The sequence below is a fragment of the Xenopus tropicalis genome, chromosome 3, assembly GCF_000004195.4.
Source record: "Xenopus tropicalis strain Nigerian chromosome 3, UCB_Xtro_10.0, whole genome shotgun sequence".
Lineage (NCBI taxonomy): Eukaryota > Metazoa > Chordata > Amphibia > Anura > Pipidae > Xenopus > Xenopus tropicalis.
The window spans coordinates 123911070-123938974 of record NC_030679.2 but is presented as its reverse complement, the minus strand read 5'-3'; the positions used below and the strand labels follow the sequence as shown (position 1 = coordinate 123938974).

At 38.5% G+C, this 27905-nt stretch overlaps 2 protein-coding genes across 2 annotated transcripts; both read right to left on the bottom strand.

The window, feature by feature from the left end:
- LOC116409783 (protein spinster homolog 1-like) lies at nucleotides 1-26817 on the bottom strand. Its single transcript, XM_031899272.1, has 10 exons — nucleotides 26707-26817; nucleotides 25899-26050; nucleotides 25684-25753; nucleotides 25178-25329; nucleotides 24592-24744; nucleotides 24157-24346; nucleotides 23940-24005; nucleotides 23632-23730; nucleotides 23229-23421; nucleotides 1-105 (listed from the first exon to the last, which is right to left on the bottom strand). The coding sequence occupies exons 2-9, from the start codon at nucleotides 26006-26008 to the stop codon at nucleotides 23248-23250; spliced, it is 1014 nt and encodes a 337-aa protein (XP_031755132.1). The 5' UTR covers nucleotides 26009-26050; nucleotides 26707-26817; the 3' UTR covers nucleotides 1-105; nucleotides 23229-23247.
- LOC100487198 (protein spinster homolog 1) lies at nucleotides 351-5145 on the bottom strand. The gene is made up of 9 exons (XM_031899271.1): nucleotides 4754-5145; nucleotides 4384-4449; nucleotides 3509-3645; nucleotides 3053-3204; nucleotides 2838-2907; nucleotides 2334-2485; nucleotides 1739-1891; nucleotides 779-1493; nucleotides 351-493 (listed from the first exon to the last, which is right to left on the bottom strand). The coding sequence occupies exons 1-8, from the start codon at nucleotides 4869-4871 to the stop codon at nucleotides 1172-1174; spliced, it is 1170 nt and encodes a 389-aa protein (XP_031755131.1). The 5' UTR covers nucleotides 4872-5145; the 3' UTR covers nucleotides 351-493; nucleotides 779-1171.
- Nucleotides 26818-27905: the final 1088 nt, after the last annotated feature.

Sequence of the window (27905 nt, the reverse complement as noted above, 5' to 3'; positions counted from 1 at the left end):
GGTGCCCGATGCCCTGTCATTATCCGTGGCAGGTAGAAGCATTTCAATTGGAGTAGACAAGATCAACACTTTGTATATATAGCCCTGTATGTTTGTCCAACAGGCCTGCAAAAAAAGTAAAATGGTATTGCTTTAACAATAAAATATACAGGGCACATAGTACAGAGCCACTATAATACAGAATAATGTATAAAATATGTATTGTTTAAAAGTATAAATAGATGCAGTGATATATCTATTAGAAACAAAAATAGTATAAATGTGGATGATTTAGTATCAGCACTTCAAGCACACCCCTACCTGTTTCCTGGGATGGGAGTTATTTCTGGCTGATAACAGCTTCAGGGCCTGGTTTTGCTGCCATTTTCTGTTTTAGGAGATATACAGTAAAAAATACTATCCCTCCAATCATTGCCACTAATGGAGCCAATGTCAACGCAAACTGCACACTACTGAGCCGAGTATAATTGTGCTTTAGGATTGCTTCAGAAATCTGTATGACAGAAAAAGGCAGAGATAAAATTTTGCTGCAGATTATGCAGGAACATTTAAAGTAAAAACCAATGATTTTAAAGTAGCAACCTGAGGAATTCTGATGCAGAAACCACACGTGGGTTTAGGAACTCATATGTGGTTCAAGAAACAAAATTCTGGAGCCCAGAGGCTCAAGCATTAATACATTAACCCCCCTTCGATTCAAGGTTTAAATATCTTGTTAAAAATAGAAAATAAAGGTTTACTAGACATTACAATAGAAAGGATAAAATATTCTACTTACCAACATTATAAAGTATATGCTCCCTACTTTTCCTATCAGCTTAGCAAATAACATTTGAATAGAACTAGCTGTCCCACGTAGTCCTGGGCTCACTAAGTTCTAAAGAGAGAAGACAAAGGGTTAGGATCACCCATCTACCACTGATTATTTTCAGAAGTACTTCAAGGCACATAAGGCTAGAAAGACACATTTTCTAGAATCTGCAGAGCTCTTAATTCACTTCTATAGGAACTAATAGACAAGAAGCATTTGCTGTACAGGGGGTAAATAGTTTGGGGGTAAATAAAGCACAGTAAAGGTTACACTACCAGTTTCATGTTAACCATCGGGACTTGGCATATTGCTTGTAATATCCTAGAGATGGCAATGAATCCCTGAAAAAATAAAGAATTATTAACTATTATTTGCAGAGCAATCAAAGTGGGGGAATATACAGTCTACATTATTACTATTATATGTTAGGTGTTGCAAATCTGTGCCATAAATCCTACTAATTATATTGTGTGCTAGATTAATAGTACTTACATAGGCAGCAGGCAGATTGATTTCTACAAAGAATATAAAGAGCACAAAGAAAGGTGCACAGAAGAAAAGCCCTATTCCGCACAACAGTGCGTCGACATTAGGATTCTTCTTCTGGTAACGCTTGCTGATTTCCGTGCCAATAACAATTCCAATTAGGTCAGAAGCGCATTTGATGATTCCAAAAATCAGGCTAGAAATGGAAACAGTAAATAAATATGGTGTCAGAAGGAAAGAAGAAAATCCAGCACAAATCAAGGACAGCTAAATTCTTTTTTTAAATGGCCCGTATGTTGCTACATGGTCTGCAATAATGGTTTGTGTGTACCTGTGTTGGAGAGAAATGTCTCTATTGGCGATGTTATACACATGAAACATCTACATGCAATATGTAGAGCAGTCTGGATCAGAAGTTTAGTTTAATAAAGTGGAACTTACTTATCATCATAGCTGCAGTCTGTGGTCCAACAATATACCTCGATAGGTACATCTTTCCGGGCTTGTCGAATTATTCTAGGGACCCAAAAATATTTCGCACCAAGCACATAAGCATAGCATAATATGCCAGCTGTGAAGGTGAGAAAGTGACAACTGAAAGAGGAAAGCTGAAGTTAGTGCCAACATTTTCTAAATCTTCCTGGTTAATATTTATCTCATATTAAAGGACCAGTTAGAATAGTTAGAATAAGGCCAGATAAAAAATATAATTAGCAGTAAAATACCAGTTTTGATTCTTATTTCAGTGTGTTTTCTGCAATGCTAACAAAACTACAGCATTCAGGGTCATGTACAAAATACTACAGTGGGGGCACCTGGGGCATTTGGAAGCCATCACACACTCTTCATTAATTCTCTAAAGTACACTGGCTTCCCTGGTATTGGTTATGCATTGCTTTTATTACTGGCCTTTTTTTCTCTAATTGGCATTGTGACTAAATGGGTTTACTAAACTAAATATCTCCTGCTGGAGCTGCCAAGGATTAAAACGCCATTCCTTGTCTCTGATTGCTAGAGAGGTAGAAGATACACTTACCTTTTCAGCAGTTGTTTCAGGTTAGTATAGCAGGAACAATTTAATTTAGTTCCTTCATCCCCATTTTTGTCATCTTCCATTCCTCCTCGTTCAGGTTCCTTCATAACAATTATTGCCAGTAATAGGCCAAAAAGGCCAAACCCTGGGGTTATCTGTATTAGAATTAAGATACTTGATATTAGTTTTTATGGTTGTACAGAGTTATTATTTTAGCTGACATCTTACTATGTACTCCTACCAAATGAAACAGGCCAAAAGAGGTGTGATATTTCTGGTCTGTTTCAGAGATTTCCGTAGATGAATTTAATGATCACTTTAGCTCTCAACAATAGAAACTTTTTTCTATGTATTTGTGCTTTTAACTATCATTTTTATAATGTATACAAAACTAAAACCTATTATTCCATATACATATTATATGATATATATATACTTTGTGTTCAGATATTTGTAGCTCCACTACCAAAAAAAGTATTTTTAAAAATCAAGTTGTGTGTCACTTACCCGCAGTGCATTGCGCCAGTTCAAACCTGCCAGGTTAATTACTGGTGTTCCAAAGCAGCTAGCAATGATACTGTAATAAAAAGATAACAATTAAAAACCAGACATATGTATCACTGTTTATCTCATAGTTATTACATCAGTGGGGTAATGGCCTACACATGCATTCATGAGAGGAGCCTTTGGAAATAAACACAAAGTTATGATCTACTACATACCAGAACACTGCCTTAGTGCACATGTATAAAGCTAGGATGCGTGTCCTCTTCTCAGGACCGAAAAGATCCGCAATCAGCGAAGGTACTGGGGTCAAGCAGCTTTCCGCCATGGCTGAAACAGCTAGTCGCGCAAGCAGGAAGATCCAGAACCCCTAATGTTGGAAAAGACATTAATAAGACAAAACTCTATTAAGTACCAGACTGAATGACAATGAAGAATGTTACTGTAGAGGAAAGATTATGAGTAAAATCAAGCTAAACCTAAACCTACTCCTAAATGGCTCAGCCAGGAGAGTGTCTGGCCCATCTGAGCCAGTAGAGCCCACACCTCTCCCTGCTGGAAAGGATAGTGCAAAAAGTGCAATTGCACTCTAAACTAGATAAGAAAACAACTGAAAACTGTCTAATTACAAAATGTAAGATGGGTTGAATGAATAACAAATAAGCAACAGTTACCTGCTTGGGAATGTATGTGCATCCAAAGGCGAAAAGGGAATAGAAGAATAATCCAATGCATATGACCTTCTTACGGTTATAACGATCTGAAGCACAGCCGAAAAATGGTGCTAAGATCGCTCTAGTGCATATAAACACTGTTGGGGAATAAAGAAGATTGTGAGAGAAGATAGTGACACAGAAATTGTCAAACTTACATGTAAAAGATGTTTGCTTTTAAAGGAAAACTAAACCCCCAAACAGTGTAGGTCTCTTTAAAAATATATTGCATAAACAAGCTCATATGTAAAAGCCTGTTTCATCTAAATCAACCATTTTCATAAAAATATACTTTTAAAGTACTATGTGCTATTGGGTATTCCTAAATAGAAAATTGCCAATTGGCTGCCCCCTGGGATCACAGGATTCAAGCAAAGACACACATACATGCTAGGCCCCATCAGCCAATTAATAGACAGAGTTCTGTCTTTTACTCCCACACTACTTCCTGTCACAGTTAAAACTGCATTATTTCCTGTCAGCTGATCTCTGAGGGAGCACACAGTCCATCACTAAATGGTGGCTCAAGGGAAAGGATGTCAAAAGGGCAATATTTACTGATATATATATATATATATATTCCAGTTTGGCAATATTCTTTAATAGGCCACTTAACAAAATATAAATATCTGTTGGCTAAGTATTCATTCTGGGGGTATAGTTTTCCTTTAAAAAGGTGACCAGTAAATTCTACCTGCTGACTTTTGCTATGAGTTACTGCGTCTGGGCAAATATTATTTTTTTATTACATATGGGTTAAGTTCAAAGGAAAGAAAAATTACAGGGAGTGGGCTTATAGACAGACAAAGAGAACAAAAAAAAAAGTTTTGCCATACCTATAGTTATTACTCCTATTGTGATAGTTGCTACCTGGAACTCCTTTTTTATAATAGGTAAAAGTCCTGTAAAAAGAGAAAAAATACATTTTTAATACAGATACTGAGGGCCACTTTGGCCATAATGCAGCCTGTCCATGACCTCTCCTACCACTAACACATGAAAATGGGGGATGCAGATAGTGTAGCTAGTGCTTTCCTACATTAAAAACCCATAATTAGTGTTGCGGTGACGTTTCAGGGGTAATCGCCCCATAGAGTAAAGCAGTAGAACATGCACACAAACTAACTGGATAATGCAGGAATCTACTTGTGTCAGTAGGTTTGTCCTAATACACACATTGAGCACTAAATTGGATGAACTGCTTACCTATGAAAATGAACTGGTCCATAAAGTCAACAAAACTCAGGTAGATATATAAGAAGACTGTAAATAAAGCACGCCTAAAGGAGATCTGAGGTGGAGCATTCTTCTCTACACTCATCATGTCTGTCTTCTCTTCATTGTCAATGTTTCTCTCAATGTCCCTTTCTTCAGGACATTGTTGAGAGTTTTTAGAACGAAAAAATAAGTTGAATAAAATTTTGAATACACTGAAATGACAAGAGAGGTGATAATTATTAGTTTTATCATTTTGAAATATGACATTTGATATGTTGAGGGTATGTTAAGGGTTAAGGCACTTTATAAACACATTATTAATAATAATAAATAGAAAGGGAAGTTTGAGAACAAACTTCATGTTAGGTTGAAAAACATGACGTCACTGAATGGGCTCTGCCCACTTTCTCTGATCTTGTCCCACAGTTATATAGTAAAAACCACTGTGCAAAGTTGGGGACCCTGGTTTTAATAGTGTCTGAATGGCAGCAACTTAAATTTCCCCACTGAAAGTCAACAAGTGACATCTGATTGGCGGTTGGTGGCTCCACCCCCTTTTTCTAACCTGGAACTGCAGTTACCCAGTGACTAACTTTGCAAAGTTTAGGGACCCTAGGATTAATAGTTAAAGAACGGCAGCATTTTAAATTTAAACCAATAAAATTCAATGGATGAAATCTGATTGGCTGTTAGTGGCCCAACTCACTTTTCCTATTTTTGAACTGCAGTCTCCCAGTGACCAACTTCGCAAATTTTGGGGACTCAGGCATAAAAATTGTGAGACTGACAGCATTTTAAACTTCACCATTGAAAGTAAATAGATGAAATGTTATTGGCTGTTGTGGCTCTGCCCACTTTTTTGGAATTTTGAACGGCAAATACCCAGTGACTAACTCTGGAAACGTTAACAACCCTGGAATTAATATTTAAATAATGGAATCAGTTTAAATATAAACCAATGAAATCTAATGGGTGGAAATGGATTTGCTGTTGTTGGCTCCTCCCACTTGTTCTAGCCCTGAATATGTAGTCATCCAGTGACTGACTTTGCAAAGTTTGGGAACTTTGACATAAATAGTGTGAGAAAGGCAGCATTTTAAATTTAAACAAAAAAAATAGGTGAAATCTGATTGGTTGTTGTTGACCCCGCCCACTTTTCTAAACTTGGAACGTAGTCACCCAGTGACAAACTGTGCAAAGTTTGGGGACCCTAACATTAAACATGTGAGAATGGCAGCAGTTAAAATTTCCCCAATGAAAGAAATGTGATTGGCTTTTGGCGGCCCCGCCAACTTTTTCTAACCTTGAGTACGAAGTCACGCAGTGACTGAATGTGCAAAGTTTGGGAACCCTGGCATCAATAAAATGCAATAGGTGAAATCTGATTGGCTGTTGGTGATCCCGCCCACTTTTTCAAAACTAAAACTGCAGTCCTCTAGTGACCAACTGTGAAAAGTTTGGGGACCCTGTTGTTAATACTGTGAGAATGGCAGCAGGTTGAATTTTCCCATTGAAAGTCAATAGGTAAAATCTGATTGGCTGTTGGTGGCTCCACCCACTTACAAAAATACAAAAAACCTTAAATGCGTAAAGTAGTCACCCAATGTCTGACTATGCAAAGTTTGGGAACCCTGGCAACAAACCAATAAAAATCAATAAGTGAAATCTGATTGGTTGTTAGTGGCTCCGCCCACTTTTCAAAACTAAAACTGCAGTCCCCTAGTGACCAAGTGTAAAAAGTTTGGGGACCCCGGTGTTAATTTTGTGAGAATGGCAGCAGATTAAATTTCCCCATTGAAAGTCAATAGGTAAACTCTGATTGGCTGTTGGTGGCCCCACCCACTTTTTCTTACCTTGAACCACAGTTACCTGGTGCCTAACCCTGCAAAGTTTGGGGACCCTGATGTTATTACTGTGAGAATGGCAGCAGGTTGGATTTCCACAAGTCCATAGGTAAAATCTGATTGGCTGTTCACAGCTCCACCCACTTTTGGGCATTCAACAATCATCATATTTTCATTCAGGCTGACCCCATGACTATGTGATTCAAGTTTGGGGAGTGTAGCCTCAAAGCTGTAAGATTGGCAGCAGTTTCAATTTTCCCATAAAAGTCAATGGGATTGGCTGTTGTTGGCTCCTCCCACTGTGCGGGTTTTTATAAAAAACTTGAATGCGTCGTCACCCAGTGACTGACTGTGCAAAGTTTGGGAACTCTGGCATCAAACCAATAAAAATCAATAGGTAAAATTTGATTGGATGTTGGTGGCTCCGCCCACTTTTCAAATCTAAAACTGCAGTCCCCTAGTGACCAAGTGTAAAAAGTTTGGGGACCCCGGTGTTATTACTGTGAGAATGGCATGAATGGAATGGTTGGATTTCCGCCAAATCAATAGGTAAAATCTGATTGGCTGTTCACAGCTCCGCCCACTTGTGGGCATCCAGCAATCATCATATTTTCATTCAGGCTGACCCCATGACTGTGTGATTCAAGTTTGGGGACTGTGGCCTCAAAGCTGTAAGTTGGCAGAAGTTTCAATTTCCCCATTAAAGTCAATGGGTGAAATTTGATTGGCTGTTGCTGGCCCCTCCCACTTTGGGGTCATCCAACAAATGTTGCTGTTTCATTCGGGGTGACCCCATTATTATGTTATTCAAGTTTGGGGGGTGTAGCTTCAAAGCTGTAAGAGTGACAGCAGATTGAAAATCTTCCCTGTCAAAGTCAATGGGAAAATTGACAAATTGTTTGGTGAAGCAAAATGGGGCAGATTCACTCATCACTAGTTTTTAATAATAAGGAATGGCGCGGTGTTCCACTAAAGGTGCTAGCCTGACATAGTGCTGGCATATTCTGCAGCGCTGTTATAGAGATTACACATCAGTCCCTGTGTCAGTGGAGCTTACAATCTAAGGATCACATTCACACACATGGGGAGTATTTATTTTTTTACAGCAGTAATAATAATAATAATAATAATACTAATGAATTCAAATTTTGGTTAAAAAAAACATGAATTTCCATTATTTATTAAGCAAAAAAAAAAAAACCCCATGGTCACGCAGAAGTCAATGGGAGCTGCCCCAGGCACAATGTAAACTATTTAACCAGAGTATTTAAAAAAAAAATGTAACTTGTAATGAGTAAGTTACGAATTGTGGTTAGAGTTTTTTGTGACGGTTTCTTTTGCATTTATTTGAAGCGGAAAATTGAACAAATATGAAGTTTGACAAATCAGTTATAATAACCCCTGTAACTCTATAACTGAGAATCTTCCAACAGAGAAAATATTCTTACAATGGGGAATCATAGGGCAAATTCCCTACAAGGTAGAGCAAGGAATATATTATATAATTAGCCGTCATATCTCTCACTTACCTGCAAGACATCGTGTGCCTCACAGTATGGCTGCTAAAGTGCAACTGATCTGTTGTTGATAAGCTGTGTCAACAACCTCAGCACACTTTGTGACATCACTGTGATGTCACAATGCAAGCAGTGGAAAGAGCACTCAGTGCAGTGATCAGTAATGAGCAAATGAGCACTGTGAGAAAGCAATGACTATTGTGATGTTATATAGTGAAGTGACCAGTAATGAGCATTGTGTGAAAACAAGGACTATTGTGATGTTATATAAGAAATCTCCACCCATATAAATAAGACAAAATTACATTTTTTTAAATAAAATATAATGTAATTCTATAATCTTAATATAATAAATCAGCCTGATAAACGCTATAACTCTATAACTAAAGGTCCCCATACACTATAAGATCCGCTCGCTTGGCGATGTCACCAAGCGAGCGGATCTTCACCCGATATCCCCACCTACGGGTGGGCGATATTGGGTAGCGAGTGGCTTTTAAAAAAAATAATCCGATCGTTTGGCCCTGGGGCCAAACGATCGGATTACATTTGCAGCCATGGGGCAGTCGGTTCGGGGACCGCATCAACGAGCCGATGCGGTCCCCGATCCGACTGGATTTTCTAACCTGGCCAATCGAGATCTGGACAATTTCAGGCCAGATATCGGTCGGCCAGGCTGCTCTGTTCTGCCCATACACGGGCCGATTAGCTGCCGAATCAGTCTAAGGGACCGATATCGGCATCTATAGTCGGCCCGTGTATGGGGACCTTTAGAATCTTCCAACAGAGAAAATATTCTTACAATGGGGAATCACAGGGCAATTTCCCTACAAGGTAGAGCAAGGAATATATTATATAATTAGCCGTCATATCTCTCACTTACCTGCAAGACATCGTGTGCCTCACAGTATGGCTGCTAAAGTGCAACTGATCTGTTGTTGATAAGCTGTGTCAACAACCTCAGCACCCTTTGTGACATCACTGTGATGTCACAATGCAAGCAGTGGAAAGAGCACTCAGTGCAGTGACCAGTAATGAGCAAATGAGCACTGTGAGAAAGCAATGACTTTTGTGTTGTTATAAAGTGAAGTGACCAGTAATGAGCAAATGAGCATTATGTAGGGGACCTCCACCCATATAATAAAGATAAAATTACATTTTTCAGAATCAAATATAATGTAATTCTATAATTTCAGTATAACCCCTTCAGTCCTGATAACCCCTATAACTAATAATCTTCTAATAGCGATGAGCGAATCTGTCCCATTTCGCTTGCCCAAAAAATTTGCGAGACCGCGAAAAAATTAATAAAACACGAAAAATGAACAGTGTAAAAAAAAAACAAAAAACATTTTTTTATCGCTTGCATCCCACTACAATTTTTTTTACAGGTGTCACTTTTTTGACGCACGCACCTTTTTTGTCATTTGTCAATTTTTTTCCACAGTGAATTTTTGTGCCCTTTTTGCGAAAAAATCTGGCAATGACAAAATACAGATATTTGTTGCAAATCTATGGCTGGTAAAAATTTTGCTCATCGCTATGTTCCAACAGTAATGAGCAAAGCACAGAAAACAGTTACTTACAGAAATAAGAATAGAAATGATATCAATGTCCATATAATAAAGACAAATTGACAAGTTGCATCATGAAATATCCAATGTAATTCTGAGTAACTTTACAATATCCATTCATTTCATGTTTGAACAGATTTATAATAAGAGCAGTGTGTCTGTTCTACTCTGCCCCTTTGCACACTTGCGCCTAAAGAATCATGCACAGACACCGTTATGATGCAGAGTGGCCATCATATTGAAAACATACATTTTAGGAAAAAATTGGGACAAAAATGTCAAAAGTGCCAATGTGCACTGTTAGAAAATAGTAGGTTATATAAATGTGAATCACAGCACTGGGAGAAAAGCAGCACTTGAACCACAAAAAAGAACCCCCAACCATGCTGTACAAAGGCTGGGGGGGAGGCCCAATAAGCTGCACCCCTGCTTCAATCCCCAGTATCCTGACATCTTTGGCCTCATTTTAATCCAAAAAACAGGAGCACCAAAAATGTGGTGGCGGGAGGGGGGGTGGGATTGATTTTTAATGAAAATCTTGGCTCAAAATGTATTACATGCATCAAATTTCTCCTTTTTTTTTTGCAATGTAGCACTCTTCTTGAGTGCACTAATTAAACATGCCCTTCTAAATACCAAAACTAAAGCTCCATGCAACTTCAAATGTGACCCCAGGAAATATGAATAAATGTATGGATATATATACAGTTTAAAATAATACAAAAGAAAGGGAGTTAATGTGCATCAGGCCATAGGTCATTAATGTATAATGTCTTGGGTATCTATTTCCACTCCCCCTGTAGAGGTCACTGATAAGCCCATCCCAGGATGTAGTTTAAACACAGAGAGCTGTTTTCTTTCAGTTGACAAGAAGCAGCAAACCAGTAACTGTGACTCTGTGTCTCAATTTATCTTCTTAATCAGGTATGTACCTTACTGCCTGTTCAGCACCAAAATATATTGGTACAGGTATGGGACCCATTATCCAGAATACTCGGGACCTGGGGTTTTCCGGATAAGGTTTTTTTTCGTAATTTCGATCTCCAAACTTTAAGTCCACTGAATTTAAACATTATTAAACCCAATAATTAATTATATTTTAGTTATATCTTAGTTGGGATCAAGTACAATGTTCTGTTTTATTATTACAGAAGAAAGGAAATCATTTTTAAAAATCAAAATTATTTGTTTATAATTGAGTCTATGGGAGATGGCCTTTCTGTAATTCGGAACTTTCTGGATAACGTGTTTCCGGATAACGGATCCCATACCTGTACAATATGCTTATATAAAGCATAGGTTACTTTAGAGGCAGCAAGTGCCTTAAAATGCTCTTCTATGTTATCTTAACATGGTAACTGAAACAAATGACAAAATGGTGGCTAAAGCAACACACATATGTGAATATATGTATGAACATATATGAATGCTTATGTACATTCTTAGATTAGGGAACTTTGGTTGTGGGATATGTTTTACAAACCAAAACAAAGTTTCTGTTAATCAGTCTGTTGCTAGTTAAACAGATTGGCATGCTGGAGCCATTTTGTCTTTTAAGACAGCATCAGCCTGTCTGCCTGCTTTATTTTGATTCTATACTAGTGTAGGGACCCATAGGGTTAAGCTCCCTATGGCTTTACCCCTACCTTTCACATCTTTGCTGTTATTGGGCAGAGCCCTCTATACTCAGGTTACAGTTAAAACACTATTCCCTATAGGTTTAGTCTGGTTGTACACTCCCCCTGCAGACTGATATAGTGTCTAACAGGAGGGAGTGTCTTCTTCTTTTGGCTGCATGCTGTGTCCTAGGCAGAGCTCCAACTGAGCCTGGGACCCAGACATAGGCCCAGAAGCCAATTTGTACCCTAGGGGACTTCATACCCTAGTGAAAGTCGGGGACAGGGCCCCGTGAATGAGAAGTAAGTCAGCACAGTCAGATTTCTGTTACTAGCACTTCCTAGGAAAGTGAGCTCAGCCAGCTTTAGCTAGAAAGGGCAGCCATAAGCCCCACCAAAGGAGTGATTAGGGCCAGGAGTAGTCTCCTATCTGACAATGTTGCCTCAGTGCAGGGCCACAGAGTAGAAGTAGGACAGGCAAGTATAATCCCTGATCCACTCACCTGTATGACTCATCCACTAGAGGTTATCAACTGTACAGAGTACTCACTACCTGGACTACCTCCTCAGGGCACTGGTTGTATACACCTATTAACTTGATGTGGCACTACCTGCTGAATTAATCTGGTTGGCGCTTCCAGGAGTCCTGAGCCCCGCTGACTATGGGGGAAGCAGGGATTTCTTGGATAATTGGCGTGCCTCCACCCAGGGCTCCGTTATGGGAGAACTAAAACTCCCTCCCTGGGACGTGATGCTTTGGTGTAGTGCTGCCTGAGACCTCACACAACCCCCAAAGGGAATCCCCTCCCTGGGGTATCCACTTACTGGTAGGTAGGTGCTCCTTGAGGCAGACACGGTGAACACACAGTTGTGATGAAACAGTTGGTTGTTTATTTAGGCAGGACCTCTCCAGGAGTGGCAATACAAATACAGTGCAGGGGACACTCTCCTTCCTTAACCCTTCAGAGTACCTACCCCTGTTGGGTATCTTATCGGTACTCCCGCCAGGATGATCCCTTATAGATGTCCTCCCGGTACTACACGCCAAGAGACCCTCTCCAAGGGCTCTCCCCGGTACTCTCGCCAAGACGGACCACCTCCAGGACTCATCCCCGGTACTCACGACTAAGTACCCTCAGAGTAGTACCCTTCTAGCGGCAGCCTAACCACCTACCTAGACTCTTGGGTCCCTACACTCCAGCTGATGTAATGCTGGGGGAGCCTACTCCCTCTACCACTCCTGGAGGGGCTATTTCTGCCTATTCTAACTGTGCCCTAACTACATAGCACTCCTAGAGTGACCTGACACATGAAATCTACTAACTACCTATGGGGAGGATACCTCTGCTCTCTGGCCTACAGCACATGGCTGCATTCCCCTTATATGGGCCTATGCACCACCCTGTGGCCATAACCCGAACTGTTAACAAAATGTTAACTATAACTATACCAGCTCTACCCACTATCCCATGACCAGCACCACCCAGGGGTCTGCATAGAAAGGGTCTCTATCCTAAGGGCCCAGATTTGGTAAACCCCTACATGTGTTTCCTGGCCCAGACTCTACCAAGAGGTGGGAGAGACTGGTGCACAACTTCCCTTCTGCTAATGGGCATTCTGTCATTTGTATCTAATCCATCTGCTGTGAGTATAATACCCTGATAACATCTGTGTCTTGGACAATAAACAAGTTACTATTTCATCGCAAGAACCTTTCTGGCATCCATTAATATCTATTGCACCACACAATCTAAGATAATTGTAGTTTAACTACACCCTCGCTCCATAGTAAATCTCCCACTTAGCGGAGGCCCATGCCTAAGTATTAAGTGTTGCATGTAACACATGCTGTATACCATTTACTAGCCCGGGTTTTGCCATATCCTAGCCAAACAAGTGTTACACTAGGTTAAACATTTAAAGGAGACATTTCATATCACCTTCATATTCAGTTATATGATTCATCTTTCTTCAATCAATGAAATCTTGCACACAAAAAACCGGTTTGAATGCATTTTATATCCTAAAATCGTTTTTATATCAGAGCTGCAGAGAGATCTTCACTCTTCTAAAGCTAAACTGAAATGAGAGGTGGGAGTGTCTCTTCATTCTCCCACAGGAAATGATCACAGCACTGACTGACAGGCTGAACTCCGCTGTAGCAGGGAAAACCCCTCCCACCTCCCTGCCTGTATCTGTTACCAGTCTGCACATAGCTGTCCTGTGCTGCTGCCTGAGCTTTACTTTTGGAGTTGTTGCAGGAGAAAATACCAAAAAAACCCAGTTTAGGTGTCAAAGTACAAGTTACAGGCAGTTGCGTGTAAAAAACTCTCATATCGAGGTTTTTTGGTATTTTCTCCTGCAACAACTCCCTGCATCCAATCCTACAGTGTCCCGAAAAACCCAGTTTAGGTGTCAAAGTACAAGATGCAGGGAGTTGCTTGTAAAAAACCCTCATAGCGATTGCAGAACATAATACTGATGGGCAGGGACACTGTAGGATTGGGTGCAGGGAGTTGTTGCAGGAGTAAATGCCAAAAAAACCCAGTTTAGGTGTCAAAGTACAAGTTGCAGGGAGTTGCATGTAAAAAACTCAGCGATTGCAGAACTTAATATTGATGGGCGGGGACACTGTAGGATTGGGTGCAGGGAGTTGTTGCAGGAGTAAATGCCAAAAAACCCCAGTTTAGGTGTCAAAGTACAAGTTGCAGGGAGTTGCTTGTAAAAAACCCTCATAGCGATTGCAGAACATAATACTGATGGGCAGGGACACTGTAGGATTGGGTGCAGGGAGTTGTTGCAGGAGTAAATGCCAAAAAAAACCCAGTTTCGGTGTCAAAGTACAAGTTGCAGGGAGTTGCATGTAAAAAACTCAGCGATTGCAGAACTTAATATTGATGGGCGGGGACACTGTAGGATTGGGTGCAGGGAGTTGTTGCAGGAGTAAATGCCAAAAAACCCAAGTTTAGGTGTCAAAGTACAAGTTGCATGGAGTTACTTGTAAAAAACCCTCATAGCGATTGCAGAACGTAATACTGATGGGCAGGGACACTGTAGGATTGGGTGCAGGGAGTTGTTGCAGGAGATAATGCCAAAAAAACCCAGTTTAGGTGTCAAAGTACAAGTTGCAGGGAGTTGCATGTAAAAAACCCTCATAGCGATTGCAGAACATAATTCTGATGGGCAGTGACACTGTAGGATTGGGTGCAGGGAGTTGTTGCAGGAGAAAATGCCAAAAAACCCGGTTTAGGTGTCAAAGTACAAGTTGCAGGGAGTTGCATGTAAAAAACCCTCATAGCGATTGCAGAACATAACACTGATGGGCAGGGATACTGTAGGATTGGGTGCAGGGAGTTGTTGCAGGAGAAAATGCCAAAAAAACCCAGTTTAGGTGTCAAACTACAAGTTGCAGGGAGTTGCATGTAAAAAACTCAGCGATTGCAGAACGTAATATTGATGGGCAGGGACACTGTAGGATTGGGTGCAGGGAGTTGTTGCAGGAGTAAATGCCAAAAACCCCCAGTTTAGGTGTCAAAGTACAAGTTGCAGGGAGTTGCTTGTAAAAAACCCTCATAGCGATTGCAGAACATAATACTGATGGGCAGGGACACTGTAGGATTGGGTGCAGGGAGTTGTTGCAGGAGTAAATGCCAAAAAAACCCAGTTTCGGTGTCAAAGTACAAGTTGCAGGGAGTTGCATGTAAAAAACTCAGCGATTGCAGAACTTAATATTGATGGGCGGGGACACTGTAGGATTGGGTGCAGGGAGTTGTTGCAGGAGTAAATGCCAAAAAAACCCCAGTTTAGGTGTCAAAGTACAAGTTGCAGGGAGTTGCTTGTAAAAAACCCTCATAGCGATTGCAGAACGTAATACTGATGGGCAGGGACACTGTAGGATTGGGTGCAGGGAGTTGTTGCAGGAGAAAATGCCAAAAAAACCCAGTTTAGGTGTCAAAGTACAAGTTGCAGGGAGTTGCGTGTAAAAAACTCTCATAGTGATTGCAGAACATAATACTGATGGGCAGGGATACTGTAGGATTGGGTGCAGGGAGTTGTTGCAGGAGAAAATGCCAAAAAACCCAGTTTAGGTGTCAAAGTACAAGTTGCAGGGAGTTGCGTGTAAAAAACTCAGCGATTGCAGAACATAATACTGATGGGCAGGGACACTGTAGGATTGGGTGCAGGGAGTTGTTGCAGGAGAAAATGCCAAAAAATCCCAGTTTAGGTGTCAAAGTACAAGTTGCAGGGAGTTGCGTGTAAAAAACTCCGATTGCAGAACGTAATATTGATGGGTAGGGACACTGTAGGATTGGGTTCAGGGAGTTGTTGCAGGAGAAAATGCCAAAAAAAACCCAGTTTCGGTGTCAAAGTACAAGTTGCAGGGAGTTGCATGTAAAAAACTCAGCGATTGCAGAACTTAATATTGATGGGCGGGGACACTGTAGGATTGGGTGCAGGGAGTTGTTGCAGGAGTAAATGCCAAAAAACCCAAGTTTAGGTGTCAAAGTACAAGTTGCATGGAGTTGCTTGTAAAAAACCCTCATAGCGATTGCAGAACGTAATACTGATGGGCAGGGACACTGTAGGATTGGGTGCAGGGAGTTGTTGCAGGAGATAATGCCAAAAAAAACCAGTTTAGGTGTCAAAGTACAAGTTGCAGGGAGTTGCATGTAAAAAACCCTCATAGCGATTGCAGAACATAACACTGATGGGCAGGGATACTGTAGGATTGGGTGCAGGGAGTTGTTGCAGGAGAAAATGCCAAAAAAACCCAGTTTAGGTGTAAAACTACAAGTTGCAGGGAGTTGCATGTAAAAAACTCAGCGATTGCAGAACGTAATATTGATGGGCAGGGACACTGTAGGATTGGGTGCAGGGAGTTGTTGCAGGAGTAAATGCCAAAAAACCCCAGTTTAGGTGTCAAAGTACAAGTTGCAGGGAGTTGCTTGTAAAAAACCCTCATAGCGATTGCAGAACATAATACTGATGGGCAGGGACACTGTAGGATTGGGTGCAGGGAGTTGTTGCAGGAGTAAATGGCAAAAAAACCCAGTTTCGGTGTCAAAGTACAAGTTGCAGGGAGTTGCATGTAAAAAACTCAGCGATTGCAGAACTTAATATTGATGGGCGGGGACACTGTAGGATTGGGTGCAGGGAGTTGTTGCAGGAGTAAATGCCAAAAAACCCCAGTTTAGGTGTCAAAGTACAAGTTGCAGGGAGTTGCTTGTAAAAAACCCTCATAGCGATTGCAGAACGTAATACTGATGGGCAGGGACACTGTAGGATTGGGTGCAGGGAGTTGTTGCAGGAGAAAATGCCAAAAAAACCCAGTTTAGGTGTCAAAGTACAAGTTGCAGGGAGTTGCGTGTAAAAAACTCTCATAGTGATTGCAGAACATAATACTGATGGGCAGGGATACTGTAGGATTGGGTGCAGGGAGTTGTTGCAGGAGAAAATGCCAAAAAACCCAGTTTAGGTGTCAAAGTACAAGTTGCAGGGAGTTGCGTGTAAAAAACTCAGCGATTGCAGAACATAATACTGATGGGCAGGGACACTGTAGGATTGGGTGCAGGGAGTTGTTGCAGGAGAAAATGCCAAAAAATCCCAGTTTAGGTGTCAAAGTACAAGTTGCAGGGAGTTGCGTGTAAAAAACTCCGATTGCAGAACGTAATATTGATGGGTAGGGACACTGTAGGATTGGGTTCAGGGAGTTGTTGCAGGAGAAAATGCCAAAAAAACCCAGTTTAGGTGTCAAAGTACAAGTTGCAGGGAGTTGCGTGTAAAAAACTCTCATAGCGATTGCAGAACGTAATATTGATGGGCAGGGACACTGTAGGATTGGGTGCAGGGAGTTGTTGCAGGAGTAAATGCCAAAAAAACCCAGTTTAGGTGTCAAAGTACAAGTTGCAGGGAGTTTCAAGCAAAAAACATATTTTTTATCATTAGGTACAGTTTATAGAATAAACAGATTTGACTCCTTTAATATAAATAACGTTTTTTTTTATTTGGTAAATTATTATTATTATTTTTTTAATAAAGAGATTAAAGATTACAAGACTACCTTACTTTGCAGGATCGCAGCGAACTGAACTGCTTCACAGACGCAGCGAACTGAGCTGCTAGTCAGGAGGGCTAGGCGGGCCGGGAGCTGCACAACTGAGATGGACCCCAGCATGACTGACGTGGGCGACAACATGACGTCACCAAAGTCGCCGCCCACGTCTCACGCCCAGTCCTCTCTCAGTGGCTGCAGCGTCTCTATGGGAAAGAAGCTAGGGCCGGCGGCCCTAGCTAAAGACAGGAACTTTCTTCTGGCCGGAAGCCCTGTGAATGGGAGGGGCTTCAGGGTTTCTGCAGGGATTAAACAGCCTTCTTGAACAGTAGGTAGAAAATAAACTTTGTTTTATTCAATTTTACAGTGTTAGCTGCATTTTAAGATAAAGTTAAAAATGATTGTATATGTCTCCTTTAACTGGACTACTGCTACAACTATATTGTGAATCAATTAGATATCAATAGATATCATGTAGTGTGTTTTGAGTTTACTAAATTTCTTCTATTAGCCTATAAATTACATTACTGTAAAGTGCAGTACACCCATGTGTGTAAATACTGTACCACCTTTATAGTGTGAAACTGTCATGTGACATATATGCTGATTTGTCCTGAATGTGAAATAAAAGGAGAATTTAGGCACAAGTAAAATGCTGTTTAGATGGCATCTCTGAGAAAGCATGATGTATATTAGCACATAAGCCAGCTGATAAAGTATAACATATGAGTTGTGTATGACATTATGTAATTAACAGTATATTGTAAATTATCTATGTAATAAACAGTTTACAAGAAGCAGCAAACCAATAACTGTGGCTCTGTGTCTCAATTTATTTTCTTTATCAGAATAACTGTTGCTACGGCCTCACCGTGGGCCTGTAACACAAAGGTCTTTTCTACTGTACATAGTAAGTTAGGTTGAAAAAAGACATATGTCCATCAACTTTAACCTGTATGAGCTCCTACCCCAGCACTGCTTTGCTCCTATTTCTGAATTATTTACTCCTGTCTCGCACTGCTTTGCCCCTATCCCTATATACAGTAGTTACATAGTTAAGATCAGTTGCAAAAAAGACCATTGTCCATCAAGTTCAACCCCTCTAACCAAACCCCAGTGCACATATATATATATATATATATATACACACACACATCTCATCTATATGTACTAATATATATACTAGTTGTAGATTTTAGCATCACAATAGCATTGGATATTATACTTGCTCATAAAAATCATCCAAGCCCCTATTATTGGCATTAACAGAACTGCCATCACAACATCACTAGGAAGGGCATTCCCCAAACCACTGCCCTCACCGTGAAAAACCCCTACACTGCTTCACATAAAAATCCCATTCCTCTAATCTGAGGAGGTGGCCTCTGGTACATTGGTTCCCCCATGTCTATAATGTCCTCTAGACCATTAAATGAATTATCAGTTCATGTACAGGTAGCATATTGATGACGTATACTTTTAGATATTATCAGTTTAAAATGTACCCACCCAGTAATAAAAAATGCTGCCTGTTTTGTAATGGATTAGCCAGTCTTTCTGGGTCAGTGCAGATGTTAGGGCTATTTGGATGACAATAAACCAATATGAATAAAATATGTTTTATGGGAATTCACTAAAATGGTGGTCCAGAACAATGGACCAAATGTTTTGTTTAAATTGTTTAAAATAAATGTAGTGATTTGTGAAGGTGACTTTAGGTTGGCTTCTAGCTATGGTCCCACATACAACTTCTTCCTAATTCAGAGCCTAGGCAATTTTCTCCTATGCATTTTTAAAATAATTAGAAATGCAGCACCACTGCTGTAAAGCAAATATTGACATTTTTCAAATAATTTCATTAGTCTTATTGTTGTTCTTTATTATGTGTTTATGTCAGTCACTGTTTATTAGGACTTAGGCCCGAAGAACTAAATATTCTCTAAGCATTCACTAGATCATAGAACAGACACCCAGCCTTTAGTGTTTACACAGCATGACACACCGCGTTGATGGGCATAACTAGAGTACTGTTTAATTATTAAAGAAAAATAAAATGAATTTTAAAAAAACATATACTGTATATACTCGAGTATAAGCCGAGTTTTTCAGCACTAAAAATGTGCTGAAATAGATTTGCTGGTGTAACATGCTTGATGCACGCATCCCCCCCCCCCCCCGGTGGACGGACGTGTGTGCGTACGTACCTGTGCGCACGCGATAATGCGACGCGCCATTGAGTGCGTCCTTGCGAGAACAACTACAGATATTATATAAAATGCCTTCTTGTGCCATAATGTGACGCGCCAATAAGGGAGGCGCACACAGGACTGTAGTGAGCGCGTCCTTGCACGAACAACTACAGATATAATATGCCTTCTTGTGCCAGGTGAGACACTGTGTTTCTGTTATGCTCTGTTATGTTCCTGTATGAAGCTATAGCTATCTCGGGGCATTTTGTGGGCATTTATGGGCACAGCACTCATAGTGGTTGCTAGTCAGCTTGGGGAATGTAAGTGGTAGAATAACTTGTCTTGAGAAGAACATGAGCTAGACAGCTTGAAGAATCTTATCAGTGGCTCCGAGACAGAAAGCAGACTAGGTTGGCATGCTGAAGGGCTTGGAAGGAGTAAAAGTATATTCAGATATCAGTAATGGTCTGTGAGTATCTATCAGTTAGTAAAGTCACCATAATGACTTTGTCATGCTTCCAATGCGACACGCCATAATGGGATGCGCACACAGCACTAATATGATGGGAGCGCACACAGCACACAGATACGATGGGACAAGCACAAAGCACTAATATGATGGGAGCGCACACAGCATATGAGTGAAGCACACGATTGATACGATGGAAGTGCACACAGGGGAGTGCACACAGCAGGACGGGAGCGCACACAGCAGGATGGCAAGTACTTGATAATTAGTATGGCCCCTTCCTTAGCCTTCCCAAACTTGCTTTTGTCTGCTGCTGTAGCATTTTTCTTTCCCTACAGTTATCTATTATTTATTTATCTATTATTCATTTGATTATTGAAACTTAGCAGTAGCGGCTGCTTTTCCCACCCTAGGCTTATACTCGAGTCAATAATTTTTTCAGTTTTCTTAGGTAAAGTTAAGTTCCTCGGCTTATATTCAGATTGTCTTATATTCAAGTATATATGGTAATTAAAATTGAGTCTATGCGAGATGTCCTTTTCTTTATTCGGAACTTTCTGGATAACACATCCTATACCTGTACCCTGTGAACAAGGGTAATATACTTAATCACATTCTTATTGACCCTTGGTGAATTAGAGGTGGCTAATAGTGATGGGCAAATTAATTCATCAGGCATGGATTTGCGGCGAATTTCCGTGTTCTGCCATTGATGGATCTTGACGGATTGATCTTTTTAAAAATTTGCTGTGCGACAAATAATTGTCGCCCATGTAAATAAAAATGTTACACGCATAAAAAAAAGGAGAAGCAGAATGGGACAGATTCGCTCATCACTAGTGAATAATAGTGATGTGCAAAATTTTTCAGTAGGCATGGATTTGCAGTGAAATTCCACATTTTGCCACTGGTGTATTCTTTCACGAAACGGGCGCAAAAATTCACTGTCACTTTTATGTCAAATACATTGCGGTTGCTTAAAAAAAAGTTGTGGTTACATCAAAAAAGTCGCACGGTAACTGTGTTTCCAGAACTTTTCCGTAGTTTCGCACATTTTTGCCCAAAGTAGAACAAGACACATTCGCTCATGGTGTTTAAACATTAAATGTTTAATGTTTTTTTACATTAGATAAGATAGAATATATATATATATATATATGTATATATATCAAAATAAAACAGCCAGCACCAAGGGTCTTTGTGTTTATATATGGCACCTACAGGTTCTATTGTTTTTTATGAATAAAAAGTTTAACACGTTAATCAGGGTTGAATCTACTGAGTATATGCGCCATGAATGTTTGCTGTATATGTTTGTTGAGGAACACAACCCATTTGTGAAGTGGAAGTGTTGAGTTATAAACATAAGTACGTTTCTAATATTAAATCCAGTGTGTAAGAGATTTTATTTTTTTTTTTAAATGTTTAACTGCAATATTTTGAGAAATGTGGAGTTTTCCTATTGGACTTGCATCTGGGAGTAAAGCATAACAAGTCGAGTCCGATTGTAATGAGGTAGGTCTCTAGTCTTTATGTCCCATAATATAGATACCTCTCTAATTACCACATTCTCAAATGTAGTAGTAGGAGAATTGTCAATTACTAGAATGATTATACTAGGCTTCTTAAAAGCTACATAAACATTATTCTGCCCATGGTTAGGATTATCCATAAAATGCATTTTGAGCTTTAACCTTGTATTTAATCAGAATTTACAAACACAAACTTCCCATTAAGTCTTATGATAATAGAATATAAATGAGTATAAAACAGGGTTCACATAAAAGAATTTTTAAAAATTTTATTTTAAATAGTAAATTTTATACAAAAATAGAATATACAAAAATATATCTCTATACATTTTTTTATAAATAATATCATAAAAATTACATACAATATAAAAATATAAGATTTTATAGAAAAATAAAATACAAAAATAAATCTATAAGATTTTCTAGAAAAATATGAAATAAACATTAATTTTTTAGAAAAATTTTTTCAAGATTTTCTAGAAAAATATAAAACTAAATATCAGATTTTTTTAGAAAAATAAAAATATAAGATTTTATAGAAAAATATAAAAATATACATAAGATTTTTTTAGAAAAATAAAAATATAAGATTTTATAGAAAAATATAAAAATATACATAAGATTTTTTTAGAAAAATAAAATACAAAAATAAAAAAATAAGATTTTATAGAAAAATATAAAAATATACATAAGATTTTTTTTAGAAAAATAAAAATATAAGATTTTCTATAAAAATATAAACATAAACAAGATTTTTTTAGAAAAATAAAATACAAAAATAAAAATATAAGATTTTATAGAAAAATATAAAAATAAACATAAGATTTATTTAGAAAAATAAAAATATAAGATTTTATAGAAAGATATAAAAATAAACATAAGATTTTTTTAGAAAAATAAAAATATAAGATTTTATAGAAAAATATACATACGATTTTTTTAGAAAAATAAAATTTAAGATTTTATAGAAAAATAAAAATATAAGATTTTATAGAAAAATATAAAAATAAACATGTTTTTTTTAGAAAAATAAAAATATAAGATTTTCTATAAAAATATAAACATAAACAAGATTTTTTTAGAAAAATAAAATATAAAAATAAAAATATAAGATTTTATAAAAAAATATAAAAATAAACAAGATTTTTTTAGAAAAATAAAATAGAAAAATAAAAATATAAGATTTTATATAAAAATAGAATATACAAATGTATATCTGTATCATATTTTTTTTTTTTTTACAAATAATATAACAAAAATACATGAAATAAAGAAATAAAACTCTAAAATAATAAAAATTAAATTATAAGTATAAAATGTTATAAAAATATTTCATAATTGTATATATATAATTTTATCATAAAAATAAAATATTATATATATATATGATTCTTCGGGTGCCCGATGCCCTGTCATTATCCGTGGCAGGTAGAAACAATTGGAGTAGACAAGATCAACACTTTGTATATGTTTGTCCTGCAAAAAAAGTAAAATGGTATTGCTTTAACAATAAAATATACAGGGCACATAGTACAGAGCCACTATAATACAGAATAATGTATAAAATATGTATGTTTAAAAGTATAAATAGATGCAGTGATATATCTATTAGAAACAAAAAAAGTATAAATGTGGATGATTTAGTATCAGCACTTCAAGCACACCCCTACCTGTATCCTGGGATGGGAGTTATTTCTGGCTGATAACAGCTTCCGGACCTGGTTTTGCTGCCCTTTTCTGTTTTAGGAGATATACGGTAAAAAATACTATCCCTCCAATCATTGCCACTAATGGAGCCAATGTCAACGCAAACTGCACACTACTGAGCCGAGTATAGTTGTGCTTTAGGATTGCTTCAGAAATCTGTATGACAGAAAAAGGCAGAGATAAAATTTTGCTGCAGATTATGCAGGAACATTTAAAGTAAAAACCAATGATTTTAAAGTAGCAACCTGAGGAATTCTGATGCATTAACCCCCCTTCGATTCAAGGTTTAAATATCTTGTTAAAAATAGAAAATAAAGGTCCTATTTACTAGACATTACAATAGAAAGGATAAAATATTCTACTTACCAACATTATAAAGTATATGCTCCCTACTTTTCCTATCAGCTTAGCAAATAACATTTGAATAGAACTAGCTGTCCCACGTAGTCCTGGGCTCACTAGGTTCTAAAGAGAGAAGACAAAGGGTTAGGATCACCCATCTACCACTGATTATTTTCAGAAGTACTTCAAGGCACATAAGGCTAGAAAGACACATTTTCTAGAATCTGCAGAGCTCTTAATTCACTTCTATAGGAACTAATAGACAAGATGCATTTGCTGTACAGGGGGTAAATAGTTTGGGGGTAAATAAAGCACAGTAAAGGTTACACTACCAGTTTCATGTTAACCATCGGGACTTGGCATATTGCTTGTAATATCCTAGAGATGGCAATGAATCCCTGAAAAAATAAAGAATTATTAACTATTATTTGCAGAGCAATCAAAGTGGGGGAATATACAGTCTACATTATTACTATTATATGTTAGGTGTTGCAAATCTATGCCATAAAACCTACTAATTATATTGTGTGCTAGATTAATAGTACTTACATAGGCAGCAGGCAGATTGATTTCTACAAAGAATATAAAGAGCACAAAGAAAGGTGCACAGAAGAAAAGCCCTATTCCGCACAACAGTGCGTCGACATTAGGATTCTTCTTCTGGTAACGCTTGCTGATTTCCGTGCCAATAAGAATTCCAATTAGGTCAGAAGCGCATTTGATGATTCCAAAAATCAGGCTAGAAATGGAAACAGTAAATAAATATGGTGTCAGAAGGAAAGAAGAAAATCCAGCACAAATCAATGACAGCTAAATTCTTTGTTTAAATGGCCCGTATGTTGCTACATGGTCTGCAATAATGGTTTGTGTGTACCTGTGTTGGAGAGAAATGTCTCTATTGGCGATGTTATACACATGAAACATCTACATGTAATATGTAGAGCAGTCTGGATCAGAAGTTTAGTTTAATTAAGTGGAACTTACTTATCATCATAGCTGCAGTCTGTGGTCCAACAATATACCTCGATAGGTACATCTTTCCGGGCTTGTCGAATTATTCTAGGGACCCAAAAATATTTCGCACCAAGCACATAAGCATAGCATAATATGCCAGCTGTGAAGGTGAGAAAGTGACAACTGAAAGAGGAAAGCTGAAGTTAGTGCCAACATTTTCTAAATCTTCCTGGTTAATATTTATCTCATATTAAAGGACCAGTTAGAATAAGGCCAGATAAAAAATATAATTAGCAGTAAAATACCAGTTTTGATTCTTATTTCAGTGTGTTTTCTGCACTGCTAACAAAACTACAGCATTCAGGGTCATGTACAAAATACTACAGTGGGGGCACCTGGGGCATTTGGAAGCCATCACACACTCTTCATTAGTTCTCTAAAGTACACTGGCTTCCCTGGTATTGCTTATGCATTGCTTTTATTACTGGCCTTTTTTTCTCTAATTGGCATTGTGACTAAATGGGTTTACTAAACTAAATATCTCCTGCTGGAGCTGCCAAGGATTAAAACGCCATTCCTTGTCTCTGATTGCTAGAGAGGTAGAAGATACACTTACCTTTTCAGCAGTTGTTTCAGGTTAGTATAGCAGGAACAATTTAATTTAGTTCCTTCATCCCCATTTTTGTCATCTTCCATTCCTCCTCGTTGAGGTTCCTTCATAACGATTACTGCCAGTAATAGGCCAAAAAGGCCAAACCCTGGGGTTATCTGTATTAGAATTAAGATACTTGATATTAGTTTTTATGGTTGTACAGAGTTATTATTTTAGCTGACATCTTACTATGTACTCCTACCAAATGAAACAGGCCAAAAGAGGTGTGATATTTCTGGTCTGTTTCAGAGATTTCCGTAGATGAATTTAATGATCACTTTAGCTCTCAACAATTGAAACTTTTTTCTATGTATTTGTGCTTTTAACTATCATTTTTATAATGTATACAAAACTAAAACCTATTATTCCATATACATATTATATGATATATATATATACTTTGTGTTCAGATATTTGTAGCTCCACTACCAAAAAAAGTATTTTTAAAAATCAAGTTGTGTGTCACTTACCCGCAGTGCATTGCGCCAGTTCAAACCTGCCAGGTTAATTACTGGTGTTCCAAAGCAGCTAGCAATGATACTGTAATAAAAAGATAACAATTAAAAAACAGACACATGTATCACTGTTTATCTCATAGTTATTACATCAGTGGGGTAATGGCCTACACATGCATTCATGAGAGGAGCCTTTGGAAATAAACACAAAGTTATGATCTAGTACATACCAGAACACTGCCTTAGTGCACATGTATAAAGCTAGGATGCGTGTCCTCTTCTCAGGACCGAAAAGATCCGCAATCAGCGAAGGTACTGGGGTCAAGCAGCTTTCCGCCATGGCTGAAACAGCTAGTCGCGCAAGCAGGAAGATCCAGAACCCCTAATGTTGGAAAAGACATTAAATAAGACAAAACTCTATTAAGTACCAGACTGAATGACAACGAAGAATGTTACTGTAGAGCAGGGGTAGGGAACCTATGGCTCGGGAGCCAGATGTGGCTCTTCAGATGGCTGCATCTGGCTCGCTGCCAAATCTTTAATAAAAAAAATAACAGGGGGCATGGCCTACGCTTGGCGGATAGAAGGCGTGTTCTAAGCCTTAAAACACGTCTTCTATACGCCGAGCGCAGGCCACGACCTCCTCTGCATCGCATCCGGCATCCTTGGGACCCACCCTACCTTGCCCCACAGCATCCGCGGCCAAACATATTGTATGGCTCTCACAGAATTACATTTTAAAATATGTGGTGTTTATGGCTCTCTCAGCCAAAAAGATTCCCGACCCCTGCTGTAGAGGAAAGATTATGAGTAAAATCAAGTTAAACCTAAACCTTTCATCATTTCATTCTATTCCTAAATGGCTCAGCCAGGAGAGTGTCTGGCCCATCTGAGCCAGTAGAGCCCACACCTCTCCCTGCTGGAAAGGATAGTGCAAAAAGTGCAATTGCACTCTAAACTAGATAAGAAAACAACTGAAAACTGTCTAATTACAAAATGTAAGATGGGTTGAATGAATAACAAATAAGCAACAGTTACCTGCTTGGGAATGTATGTGCATCCAAAGGCGAAAAGGGAATAGAAGAATAATCCAATGCATATGACCTTCTTACGGTTATAACGATCTGAAGCACAGCCGAAAAATGGTGCTAAGATTGCTCTAGTGCATATAAACACTGTTGGGGAATAAAGAAGATTGTGAGAGAAGATAGTGACACAGAAATTGTCAAACTTACATGTAAAAGATGTTTGCTTTTAAAGGAAAACTAAACCCCCAGTGTAGGTCTCTTTAAAAATATATTGCATAAACAAGCTCATATGTAAAAGCCTGCTTCATCTAAATCAAACATTTTCGTAAAAATATACTTTTAAAGTACTATGTGCTATTGGGTATTCCTAAATAGAAAATTGCCAATTGGCCGCCTCCTGGGATCACAGGATTTAAGCAAAGGCACACATACATGCTAGGCCCCATCAGCCAATTAATAGACAGAGTTCTGTCTTTTACTCCCACACTACTTCCTGTTACAGTTAAAACTGCATTATTTCCTGTCAGCTGATCTCTGATGGAGCATACAGCCCATCACTAAATGGTGGCTCAAGGGAAAGGATGTCAAAAGGGCAATATTTACTGATATATATATATATATATATATTCCAGTTTGGCAATATTCTTTAATAGGCCACTTAACAAAATATAAATATCTGTTGGCTAAGTATTCATTCTGGGGGTATAGTTTTCCTTTAAAAAGGTGACCAGTAAATTCTACCTGCTGACTTTTGCTATGAGTTACTGCGTCTGGGCAAATATTATTTTTTTATTACATATGGGTTAAGTTCAAAGGAAAGAAAAATTACAGGGAGTGGGCTTATAGACAGACAAAGAGAACAAAAAAAAAAGTTTTGCCATACCTATAGTTATTACTCCTATTGTGATAGTTGCTACCTGGAACTCCTTTTTTATAATAGGTAAAAGTCCTGTAAAAAGAGAAAAAATACATTTTTAATACAGATACTGAGGGCCACTTTGGCCATAATGCAGTCTGTCCATGACCTCTCCTACCACTAACACATGAAAATGGGGGATGCAGATAGTGTAGCTAGTGCTTTCCTACATTAAAAACCCATAATTAGTGTTGCGGTGACGTTTCAGGGGTAATCGCCCCAAAGAGTAAAGCAGTAGAACATGCACACAAACTAACTGGATGATGCAGGAATCTACTAGTGTCAGTAGGTTT